Genomic DNA, 13,060 nt, shown 5'->3' with positions numbered 1-13,060 from the left:
TCAGCAAACCAATCAGGATAACCATGCTCCTTAAAGCACTTCTCAGAGTAGTGATTCCCATTACAATGATGACATTTAGGAGGACCGTCAAGAAAGTTAGGGGTAGAGCCAGCAAGACGCGACCCAGCAGAAAGAGAAAATTTTCTGAATGAGGGGCGACCGGTCGCATCGTGCTGTGCAACCGGTCGTTGACGTGCTGGGTCGACTTTGAGGGCAATGGAACGTCCTCCAAGCATAGCGGATTGACGAGTGTCTTCCTCCATGACCATGGCATAGGCCTTAAGAGGGGACGGGACAGGACTAAGAGCAAGGATACGGCTACGGACACCATTATATGGTGGATCAAGTCCTCCAAGAAAATCATAAACTCGATCGACTTCAAGTTTTTTTAGACGACGAGCCCCATCATTGGCACAACTATATTCATGTGGACGCAGACAATCAATCTCCTGCCAGATAGCATGGAGTTTTTCATAGAACACTTTGACAGATTCACCATTATGACAAGTAAAGATGGATTGCCGTCGAAGTTGAAACATACAAGAACTATTCTAAGTCACAGTATAGGTCTTCCGAGCGGCCTCCCATATATCAAAAGCAGTAGCACCATGTTCAAACAAGGCACAAACTGGCTTAGTTATGGAATTGAGAAGCCATGACTGCACCAGACAATTATCTTCTTCCCATTTGGTATAGGCAGCGGAATCTTTAAACGGAGTAGGCTTCTTCCCATGGATCCAACTTGCCATACGACGACTAGTAATTGTAATACGCGCACCACGAGACCAAGAGGCATAATTGGAGCCATCTAATTTGTCAGAAGTAATCTGGGTAGAGTAATCATGCGAGGGACGTTCCTCCTTTGTTGTAGACGCACTGGCACCCACCGCGACTTTGGAATCATCACTCATGATAGCAGCAGAAAAAAACACAACATGAAGCAGATACGACAAACACAACACAGTCACAGGCACAAGAACCCTAGAAGGAATTAGGGCACACAGTAGAACACGAGTGGGCACAACACACACAAGTCACCAGAAAGTCGGCTCTGATGCTAAGTCAAACAATATGGGTAGAATATTTTCAGATGTATTTCATTCTCCGAAAGGAGGTATTTATAATACGAGGTTACAAACCTTAGTTGGGTTATACTAGGAAATAAGAAAAGTCCTAATTACATAATATCTATACAAAAAGGAAATAAATAAAATCCTAATAGAATAAGAAAGAAATATCCTAATAACACTAGGATATCTCGCCTACAAATAGTTCGGACATTCTTCTTTTGACATATCGTGGACTTTTCTTCTTTCTTTCTTCTTTCCCTTGGGCTTACAGTAATGTAACGAGCCGATTGCATCATTGTTTCTCTCTCTCTCTCTCTCTCTCTCTCTCTCTCTATGTTTTCGATATGGCCTATTTGTTTGGGCCTCTTGTCCTATGTTTTGGGTCTGGTTTGTTATTTGAAGGGACCTTTTATTTTAGGCATTTCCACTAATTACTGTTCTTTAAAATTTGTTGAGAGTAAGGGCTTGTTTGGGAGTGCTTCTTCTCGAAGCGCTTATGCTAGTAGCACTTATGACATAAGCTCTTCTATGAAGAAGCAATTTATTGTTTGGATGTCACATTTAAAATTGTTTTCCCAAAATATTATAGTAAACATAGGAAATAAAAATTCACAGGATCCCGAAATAAAAACACGTCTTAAAAAGTTGTGAAATGTAAAGATAATGATGGATTAATAGAAGCTTAAGGGTTTCCATGGGTGTTTTGGAGTTGTAGGGGCCTTTTTCTTTTGGAAACTACAAATGGGTTGCGCTGCCGTAAGAAGCAAACTGAAGAAAATATCTCATGTGTCTGAGTTCAAAGATCAGACCCCAAAATGCTTTGAAAGGATAGCAAAGCCTTAGGAAACATCTTGGTTACCTTCACCAACATAAAATAATGGCTGCTTACAGATAAATTCTCAATGCTTACAGGTAAGATCTTAGCTTGGCATGAGAAGCTTGTGATATGGGAGCAAAGTTGCCATGAGTTTAGCACTAAAGAGAAAATTAAGTGTTCCTAGGGAAAAGTTAGGGTATCAAGGTGGGAGAGAAAGGGTTTTACAAAAAGGTTTGGTTGAGAATGAGGGAAAGAGAGAAAAGAGTGGCTTGAGCTTTTTTCAGCAGCTTGACAGAGGTTCTGTCAAGTTAGAACAGTCTGCCAAGAAGGAAAAACAAGGAAGAATGAGATAAACTAAGCACGAAATTTGCTGGTTTTGAAAGTAAGAGAGGAAGCTTGCTATCTGGTTGTGGATGATTTTCGTTGGGTAGAAGAGGCTCTATTTATAGCTGTTGGGAGCCATCTTTTCCCAAGAAACCCTAATGGCTTCCATCCCATTTTGCCAAGTCTTTCCCTTATTTTCTCCCCTCATCTCTTTAATCATCCTATTTTGGTGAAATTTACTCTGCTCCTGAGCTCAAGGTCCCTTTCTCGCAGCTGCCCTAGTGAAGAGTTCCTATTTTCTGATATCTCCGTTCTCCTATTTCCTTCCCTTTTTCATGGTCAGATCTGAAGAAGGAAAGAAATGGGTATACATACTGGTTCGAAAGGTGGCTCCTTGAGCGCCAATATCTTTTGGTCCTTTGGATATTTTGCTTGAAAACTTGTTCCTTCCTTCCCAGCAGCTCACGTGGTCTTCCAAGCTCCTCCATGGCTTTGTCTTTCAGTCAAATGCTGAAACCTTTGCTGCTTCTTACTTCTAATTGTATGGGTTTTCTAAGATGACAAGTCAACCTACCAAACAAATGGGCTAATCTTCTCAAGTTTTGGGCTATATTGGTTAATTTTAGTGGACCATTTTGGTTGGGCTTTCTGGTTGAGATATTTTCTCTCTTGTGCTTACCCACATTTTTTGGGCCTAAGAAATGGGCCTGAGTTCCGAGGCTCCCAAGCGACCCAGAACTTCCATTTCTTGGTCCATCAATGGGTTTCATGACAACTTATTACCATCCATACCATAACCCACTCAAGCAAACCCCGTGTATTTGAGTGGCTTGGGCCCACTTAGGCTTATAGCGTGGTTAGGTGTGACATAATAATTTCCCGTTTAGAATGACATGTTTTTTTAATTATGATGCTTGACGGGATAATTAGCATGGATTTGTAGAACAAACGCATTTTATAATCTTAATCTCGATTCCTAGCACGATGGATTATTTATGCGAAGTTTGATTCGTGCATGATGGATCTTTGCGTGCTCCAAGTTGGGCATTTTCTGAATAATCCATCATTTTGGGCCAAGAATTTATTCGGGCCCAACTGAGGATTTTTTGGGTCTCAACAGGAGTTTGTTGGCCTTTTCGCTAAAAGTGTTTTGATTTTAATAGGAGAAAAAAGGAGAGAGAAAAAAGAAGAAGAAAGAAAGAGTATTTTGACATTTAAAAAAAATTAAATATGGATATTTTCTGCATTTTAAAAGTTTCATTAACGGAGCCAAGTGCTTTCCTTGTCTTTGTCATGCAAGGCTTTTAAGAAGAAGTACCTCTCAAGTCTTCTTCCAAAACCACTCCAAAGGGTTCGTTTAGGACTGCTTATCTAGGACGTACTTCTGCTTATATGCACTTCTAACATAAGCTCTTTTATTATAAAAATCCTGAATTTTCATAAAAAATTAAAGTGTTTCGTGGAAAAGCACTTGGAAGTGCTTCCTGAAGAAGCACATAGCAGTGTGCTTCTCCGGAAGCGTTTCTATAACCCAAAAGTGCTTCTAAACTTTTCTCGCCAAAAACTGCAAACGCTTTTAGTTATCAGAAAGAGCTTTTGGCCCTTCCAGAAACACTCCCAAACAGGCCACAAGTGCTTTTGGATATCACCCAAAGTGCTTTTATAATTTTTGCCATGCACCATTTTTAAAAGACAAAAGCACTTTCATCTATTTAGAAGTGTTTTTTGCTGCTCCAAAAGCACTCCCAAATGAGAAAATAAAATGAATAGAAGTAGGGCCACTTTTTATTTTTATAAACAATATTTAGAGTAAAACACATCAACTATCACATTTATGCCGCTTAAAATATAGTCCATTTTAACATTTTCATAATAAAAGCCAAAATTAAAAATCTTAAATACATTTTTTTATACAAGCGATAATTTACTTTAAACTAAGGACACTACTTGCCTCCTTATCGGTAAGGAGATACTTCACCTTCATCAAAAATACAAAAAGAAAAACTTTTGTATACATACATCGCTACTTCTTGTGAGAATGTAGAAGCTCTTACTTACTAGGTAAAGAGAGATATTTTTCTTAAACTAATCCAAACTACATGAGAGGGATTCGAATTCAAATGCTGTCAACTTTGCTTAAGCCATGTATGAAAAAAAAATAAAAAAATCTTAAAATACATTTTTTGGTAGAATATGTTTTCATAACTTTCTGAATCGAATAAAATTAGGATACTTCTGGCAAAACAAAAAAATAATCCCAAAAAAAAAAAAAAAAAAAAAAAAAAGCTTACGTTCTCATAAATTAAGTCCTACATAAGGAACACGACCCTGTGCAAAAGCCAAGCGGTCTTCGCTTTCTCGTTCTCTAAGCAAAGAGAGAGAGGGTCTCGGATTCCAATCCCTAATTAGTCAAATCGTGTTTCCAATTGACCAATCGGAGGAAGATCAACGATCTGAAATTGAATCTGTTCATTCTGGTTAGTTTACAGTTGGTTACTCCATTATTGATTCCGTTTCGTTTTGGCTTTTTCGGATTGATTCGTGGTGGTTTTCTGTGTTTGGTACTGCTGTGGCGAATTGGGGTTTGAAGTTTGCTTTTTTGCATTAGATGGAGAGGCAAAATGATTTTAATTTGAAATTTGATTTTGGTTTTAGGGTTTGTGTTTTGCTATATCAGTTTGGCTAGATTCGTATGTATGCAAGGTGCATAATAGGATTGTGTTGATTATTGAGCCTAATTGAATTCGACAATGCGATGATGATTAATTTGGTTGTTTTCTTGAAATATAGATTTTTTATTTATATTAAAGGAAAATTAATAGTAGACTAGACAAACAAAATTGAATACGGAAGTGGTGGAAGGTGCCGCTGCGTAAGTTGTATTCCTATTATGGTCGCGAAACCTGGGATTATGCATTAATATTTCTAAGAGGACAGTTTTTGTTACCTTCTAATCATGAAGATTGTTAGCTTAAGTTTCATTGAACACGGGTGTGTTGAAGATTATTCTCTTGTACCATCCATTCAATCACTTAAACTTTTGGGAGATCAAGTATCATCTACATCAGTTTCTTTTGATGTTTATATAAGTGATTGAACAAATATCACCTGAGGTCTGGGAATTGGCATCAGTTTTCTGACTCAGTAGATCCAGTTATTTATTTTAAATTTCACTCGGGATATCTACTGCTTTTGAACTTCCCACTCATAAAGCTGTGTGGTTGTTTCTGAAACCAAGGCCCATTCACAGCATTTTGCCAAAATGTGGGATTATCTCTCTTTTTTTCTTTTTTCCTTTTTTCATCGTTCGAGTTATAATTTGCTTTTGAAGATGTAAAAATTATCTCATACAATGCTGTATATTAATAGACAAAAAATTGAAAAGATCAGATAAAGAATCACTTCAATGTCTAAATTCTTTGAAAGCTTACTTGTCAAACAGTGAATTCCTGTTAACAGCCTAAGCAAACTTGGATCTTTTCCAATGGACAAAGGAGTGACTCCTAGCCTCTTTGTTAATGATGGTTCATTCATGGAAAGGTTCAAGCAACTTCAACAAGAGAAGGAGAAAGATAAGGGTCCTACAGCAGACGAGTCTACACCAAGTAAAGTTGTATCAGGGAGTTTGACTCCTAACCTTACCACTGGTAAAACCAGTGCTGAACTGAAGCCTAATGATACACGCAAGGCCACAGCTGCTGCTTCAGGTGGCAAACTTGCTTTCAGCTTGAAACAGAAGTCAAAGATTGTGGCACCTCCTGTTAAGTTAGGTGCAGATGAGGATGAAGATGAAGCAGATGCTGCAAATTTTTCAGCCGATGCACCAACAAAACGACAAAAGTTGGGTCAGCCAGATGCCTCAGAGGAATCACCCGGACAAGTGGATGTTGGTAATTACTGCTTTTATGCATATCCTTTAACTTGGTTGATTGCAGTGAACAGTGTTTACAGTTTCAGTTGATTTTTTAGAACATAATTTGAGACATCGACTTTTGCTTTTTCTCCAATAATTTTATCCACGGGTTATTTAGCAAGTTTTTCATATTTTGCACAAGATATGTATATTGCATTCTACAGACAATGATGTATGGCAGAAAGTGATTTTTTTTTTGTATATCTAGTCCTGATGCTTTAACTGTTGAATTTAACTCAACTGCTCCTTTATCATACAAACTTTTTCCTGCCTTTCACCTCATTGTAAATAGTTACCCTAAACCCTAAATTTTCTTCTTGACTCGTGTTAAAAAAAAAATAAAAAATTCCCTGCATCTCATTCTCTGCTTCTATGATTTTGAAGTTATAAAATATGAAGCGACGGTATTGGCTGTTGGTTGCTATTCTTTAATTTTTGTGATTCATGTTGATGTTTTATCTCTTCCCCAAGATGAGATTTTGTTTAATGTTTTCTTCACATACGTAAGATGGGTTGGAGTCTAGCCAATGTTCTCAGTCTGATTGATTTCTTGTATCCAGAAAGGGCTAGTGAACTTTTTTTCTTTATATGTGGTATCAGGAGCCATTTTACCACTCTTTTTGGTTTGCTAGTTGAGAAAAAGGGATGTGTAGGAGGACTTCTTATCTTTCTGAATCTTTTTTTAAAATATAAAGTAAATTTAGGCCAATAAAAATAATTGAAGTAAATCGAAATTCTCCCTCCGGTAAATACCCTGTTATTGAGAAAATCATCTCAGTAATTGTCTTCTCTACTCTTGAAGTGGTGTGGATGAAGAGGACAAAACATTCTTGAATATTTCTTGTCTCATGAATGCAGCTTATTCCTTAAGTTCCTATCAACATTGGTGGAAAGAGATGTTCAATGAAAGAATTGGAATATGTGGCACGCCTGCTACAAGAGTAATTTGCATTCCCTTGTTCATGCTCTCGGTATTAATCAGTTTTATAAGTGATATGCAGCACCACCTTCCCCAAATGATTCAACAGTGAAGATAGTTGCTGACAAACTAGCAAGTTTTGTGGCTAGACATGGAAGGAAATTTGAGCATATTACACGTCAAAGAAATCCAGGAGATACCCCTTTCAAGTAAGTACATTATGAAGTTTAAACTCAATTATTTTTTCTGTTGTGTCCAATCTGTCTGTTGTCATTTTTGAAATGCAAAAGGAGAATGATTCACTATGGATATAGGTTTTGGGCATCATTTTCTTTATTTTATTTTCTGATTTGGCTCTTCCTGCCACTTATGGTAGCTCATATGCTCTATGCATTGGCATTTTATTTTGTTTGCAGATTTTTATTTGACGAGAGCTGTGCTGATTACAAATATTATGAGTATCAGCTTGCCATTGAGGAGAAAGTCCTGCAACAGACCAGCGATTCTCAAACATCTCGTAATGGTTAGTATTTGTGCATGTAAATCTGTGATGTGAGTGTATTTGTACTTGTCACAAAGGATTAGGATTTTAGTTTCGGTTGATTGGCCAAAATTTCGGCCAAATAGTGTTACCGACATTTGATAGGGGGGAAGCTTTATTTGTCACCTATGCTGCTGATATTTCACTGTAACTTTTGTAATATTGGTAGTATCAGCCAATTTTGGTATATTGGTACAATTTGTGTCACTCTGGGTTGGTTTTTACCGATAGTTTACTGAAATTCTGGTTTTCAGACTGTATGAATATACAGCAAATGGCTGCAGTCTTTTTTTTTTGGCTTCATATTTCCACCAGTATTGATTGTTTTCACTGAAATATATATAGCTTTCTTTAGTTTGATTCCTGCTTGTTACAGTTGTAGACCTCCTAACATTCCTTGTCCATGATAGGCTGATGAACCTAGATTTTGCTTAATATCTTATATAATACTTTTGTTTACCGAAAGTGATTTGTTTGAACCTTTTTTTTTCTGCAATATTGAGAGTTCTTGCCTGGATTGTGCAACACTATTTTTTGAATAGCTTTTTCATTGATGGGAAATTATAAATCTTGTGTAAATTTTTTTTTTTTTTTGTGTGCCTTCCCATGGCCTAATAATTTAGCATAGGTTTTAAAATTTGGTTTTATTACGGTTACTTCTTGAAAATCTCTGTTTTGATTGAATTCTACTTGGTCTTGAGAAATTTAACACTATCAGATTGTCAATGGGTGGTGGGCTCTCTTTGACGTCCTTATGTGCTTAGGACTCCTAGTATTCTTCCCACTGTTGAGATTTGATATCCATTTTTGTGATCCATAATGTATAAATCTGGAATATTATTTTTAGATATGTATCACTCCTTAGCAATCTTCTTTAACTGTTGTTGCCCTTATTCTGTAAAATTAGTTTCTTTTTATACTCAAATTTTGGGTTGTTACCGTGTGTAGGAGGTACAAACACGTCCGCTTCCAAATCCACAAGTAGTTCCCAAAGGTCTACTTTGAAGCATCCAAATTATCAAACTCCTGCCTCTGCTTTATATGACGCCACTGAGGGAAGGACAGGTATACGATATAACATCTTCTGTTGCTTTTCAGTGTTTTTTGCCCCCTTCGATTTTTTAGATATGGTTAATGTTTCAGTTCATGTATTCAGAAACAACTATATAATTTGTTTGTAATTTGGTATGTGATGGGGAGCATATTGTTATGGTGATTCACTTTCTAAAACCCAAATTCTGCTGGTGTTTTTTATTTTTTGTAAGCTTATGTTTTGTAGTGGCTATATTATATTGTTCGACAATTTAAACACAGTTGTGCCAGTAATTCCTTTGCTGGAATGTCTGGATTTCTCTACGTCTGTATTTGTACTGTTGTATTCATTGAACTATTTAGGGACTACTGATTGGGTTTTTCTGCTTGGTCCTGAATTTACTACTTGTATCTGCAATGATAGGTGAGCTCACTGCGCCAACAGGTGCAGATCCTATTGCCATGATGGAGTACTACGTGAAAAAGGCTGCTCAGGAAGAGAGAAAGAGACAACCTAAACAGTCGAAAGATGAAATGCCCCCACCTGCTTCTCTTCAAGGTTCATATTTGTTACTGATGGAAACCAGAAATTGCATATAGTTATTAGGAAACATTTTTATATTTTAGCTCTATTTTTGGGTCAGATAGATGCAAATACATGGTCTCAAGATGGTTTTTTTCCCCCTATTTTCTTAACAGCACCTTCTCTTAAAAAAGGTCATCACATGGGTGATTACATCCCACAAGAAGAGCTGGAGAAGTTTATGGCCGCTTGTAATGATGCAGCTTCACAGAAAGCTGCCAAAGAAGCTGCAGATAGGGCAAAAATCCAGGCGGATAATGTGGGTCATAAGCTTTTGTCTAAAATGGGTTGGAAAGAAGGTTGGTCATAAACTCTCGTAATGGTATCCAGAAAATAGATTATTCTTTGAATTTATTGCCAGATTTTCAGTGATCAGTCCTTTCTACTACGGTGATGCGTTGTTTTTCAAAGGGAGAAACCTAATGATGTAAGTGAATTCAGGTGAGGGTCTGGGGAGCTCTAGAAGAGGAATTTCGGATCCAATAATGGCTGGTAATGTGAAGAAAGACAATCTGGGGGTTGGTGCTCAACAACCCGGAGAAGTGACTCCTGAAGATGATATATATGAGCAGTATAAGAAGCGGATGATGCTTGGTTACCGATACAGACCCAATCCTCTGGTAATTACCTTTTTCTCCTTTTGTGTGTTTTTCCATGTTTGGCATTAGAAGTATAAAGAAATTTTCTCATCTTCTTGTTATCTCTGACTTTCTGATACGTTTTCTGGACTTTTTGGGTTGCAGAACAATCCACGGAAGGCATATTACTAAAGGATTGATTATACCGTGCTATATCTGTGAGATTCGTTGTCTGAAGTTCATTGGAAGTTAAACTACCTTATGGGGTAAAAGGAGATTTTGATAGGTTAATTTGGAATTAAATTTGTATCTGAAGTCTGTTTTGTGAATTATTTAATAAACACTGTTTATCATCTTTCTTTTCATCAAAGATATTTATTGAGCAGAACAAATGGCATTTTCACTATATGTATTTTGTTGATTAATGCATCAGTCTAGAAGGGGGCGGCCAACATTTTGCTTATGTTCACGTAGATTGTTCCGGCCGATAACCGATCTGGATGCTAAAGTTATATTATGCCTGCAGTTCACATTATTGATCTAAACAAGCCTTTCATTATTCTGGGCTCATCAATTACAAAGATGAACTAGAGGATTTAAGATCTAATTAATTTCCAACATGATGACCAAGTACCGTTGCAAAATCCAAACAGCTATCACCCTCTCAGTAAACGAGTTGGCTTTTGTGATCATGGAAAATTATTTGAGTAGTCTTGAATCATTGTTACATTGAAAAGGGGTCTCCTCTACCTTTTTTGTTTTTGTTTTTTCGTACTTTGTAGGATTTTTTATATATAAAAAAGGTCAAATCTTGATTGGCGCTTTGTGGCTCTGGTTTGGAGGGAAATCATATTTTCTTGATGATGTTGATGTACCTCTCTTGTGTTTGGAGACCTCTTTCAAAAACTTAGAATTACCCAAGAAAACTTAGTTTTAATCCAAGAGCAGTTGTCTCAAAACCCCTACGACCCTTTTCTGTTAGACAAAGATTTCAATCTAAACACGGAGTTAAAACTTTTGCTTGATTAAGAACAGGTTTTCTATGCCCAAAAAGCTAGAACTAACTGACTTCAATTGGGTGACAAAAACACCAAATATTAGGGATCTTGATGGTCTTTGGGTTGAGGGTGATATCCTTCCTAATGCTTTTATTAAGGCTTTTAAGCTTAGATTTACGGCTGAGCAGGCCCCCAACCATCACTTGATGTTTGAATTCCTCCAAGTGATTGAGCCTTGTGTCACCAGTTCAGATAATGAGAATCTCTTGGCTCCTGTCTCAGATTTTGAATTAGAGTGTGCTATTAAGAGTATAGGGCCACTTATAGCTCCTGGGCCTGATGGTTTACCATAAATGCTGGGACAACACTAAACACATGGTGAAAAACCTAGTCAATGATTTTATTTCCAATAATATTCCCCTATAGGACATTAACCACACTAATATAGCCCTCATTCCTAAAGTAGCCTCTCCTGAATCTGTTAACCATTTTAGGCCGATTAGTTTATGCAATGTCTCGTATAAGATCATCACTAAAATCCTTGTTAGTCGACTGAGGCCTTTTCTATAGAAGTGCATATCCAGAAACCAGGGAGATCCATTTTTGACAATATTCTTATTGCTCTTGAGCTGTTCCATGATTTTAAGCGTAAGAAAGGTTCTCGGGGTGCTAGGGCTATCAAACTTGACCTTGAAAAGGCTTATGATTTGCTTGATTGGGAGTACATTAGAGGTTGCCTGTCTCAATTTGGCTTTAGCATTGATTGGTGTGATTGTATTATGAATTGTGTTTCTAGCACTTCTTTCTCCATGATGATTAATGGTTCTCCCTATGGACACTTTAGTGCTTCTAGAGGAATTCTCCAAGGAGATCCTATCTCTCCTTACATCTTTATTTTATGCATGGAGCCTTTTATTAGGCAATTCAATATTCTTGCTCAAAATCCTAAAACAAATGTGGGTCTCCTCTCTTCCCATGGAGGCGACCGGATCTATAACTTGGTTTTTGTAAATGACTGTCTTATTTTTGCAAGGGCAACTGCTGTGGCTGCTAGAAATATCAATTGTAGAAAAAATTCTTATCATTCCTCTCCCTTTATCTCCTCTTCAGGATGAGTTAATCTGGGTGCCCAACCCTAATGGGAAGTTCTCTATCAAATCTGCCTACAATTTACAGTTACAGGATGAGCTATGCCACCCTAAGGCTTCCCTGTTGAAGAAAATGTGGAGTTTAACTCCGCCTCCCAAAGTCAAGCTTTTTTCTTGGTTACTCATTCGGAAAAGATTGCAAGTTAGAAGCCTTCTATACAAATTCTTACCTAATATCATTCCAGAATGCCCTCTCTGTAATAATCATATGGAGACTATTAACCACTTATTTTTTGAATGTCAGTTTGCAGTTAATATTTGGAGGTGCATGTCTATCTTCCCCAATATTGCTCAACAAAACTTTGATGGCATCGAGTGGTTGGCTTTGTTACCTCATAAGGTCGCAGATGGTCCGTGTTCTTTCAAAAGCTCTTCTTCTCAGTTGGCAGATTTGGGAAGCCAGGAACAATTGTATTTTTAAAGATATTGCCCCCCACCCGGTAAGAGCCCTTAATGTGGCTGGTCACATTGGATTGGACAATTGGAAAATCAACTCTCGCCCTCCTCAGAATCCTAATGGTGTGCTTGCCATCAACTGGAAGTCTCCACCTCTTGACTGGATTAAAGTGAATTTTGATGGCTTGGTGTGTGGTAACTTGGCTGCTTCTGGTTTTGTGATCCCTGACTGGAATGGTAATGTTAGATTAGCTGGAGCTAAACACTCGGGTCAGGTGTCTATTATAGTTGTGGAGTGTTTGGCTCTTCTGGACGGCCTGGCCCATGCTCTCCATAATGGTTGGCAGAAGATTTTTGTGGAAGGAGACTCCAAACTCATCATTGACTGTGTCAACAATGTGGTATCGGTTCCTTGGAATATTAGTCTCCATGTGCAAGATATTAGGATGCTAAGCACTTACTGCGAAGAGGTTTCTTTCCAGCACATCTTTCGGGAAGCTAATTTTACTGTTGATGTTATTGCTAGTTTAGGCCATAATCTTAATCCTTCCTATCTGTGGGAACAAGGTCTTCCTTTGTGTTGATCTATTCCTTTTATTTTGACTTGTTGGGACCTACATGCCCGTGTGGTTTCCAGTTGTAATTTTTCTTTTTCCTAGCAAAATAAAGAAGAAAACTAGATTATGAATACAATTCTCACTTGATTAAAAAATATTGACAATCTTAATTTCCTGTAAAATT

The 13,060-nt window shown here is 37.5% G+C and overlaps 1 protein-coding gene across 3 annotated transcripts; it reads left to right on the top strand.

Moving 5' to 3' along the window:
• The first annotated feature begins 4,540 nt into the window (after nt 1-4,540).
• LOC103330493 (SWAP (Suppressor-of-White-APricot)/surp domain-containing protein / D111/G-patch domain-containing protein) lies at nt 4,541-10,169 on the top strand. 3 transcript variants are annotated; one of them, XM_008233082.3, is made up of 9 exons: nt 4,541-4,688; nt 5,671-6,101; nt 7,126-7,252; nt 7,460-7,566; nt 8,533-8,649; nt 9,041-9,175; nt 9,316-9,498; nt 9,641-9,819; nt 9,943-10,169. In XM_008233082.3, the coding sequence occupies exons 2-9, from the start codon at nt 5,696-5,698 to the stop codon at nt 9,967-9,969; spliced, it is 1,281 nt and encodes a 426-aa protein (XP_008231304.2). In that variant the 5' UTR covers nt 4,541-4,688; nt 5,671-5,695; the 3' UTR covers nt 9,970-10,169. The 3 variants fall into 3 exon arrangements, with proteins under 3 accessions (XP_008231304.2, XP_008231302.2, XP_008231303.2); XM_008233080.3 differs by having other exon boundaries at nt 5,654-6,101; XM_008233081.3 differs by having other exon boundaries at nt 4,548-4,688; nt 5,638-6,101.
• Nucleotides 10,170-13,060: the final 2,891 nt, after the last annotated feature.

This window comes from Prunus mume, linkage group LG5, assembly GCF_029339155.1.
Source record: "Prunus mume cultivar Tortuosa linkage group LG5, ASM2933915v1, whole genome shotgun sequence".
In the NCBI taxonomy this organism is placed as follows: domain Eukaryota; kingdom Viridiplantae; phylum Streptophyta; class Magnoliopsida; order Rosales; family Rosaceae; genus Prunus; species Prunus mume.
The sequence above is the reverse complement of the archived record's forward strand: the minus strand, read 5'-3'. Positions and strand labels throughout refer to the sequence as shown.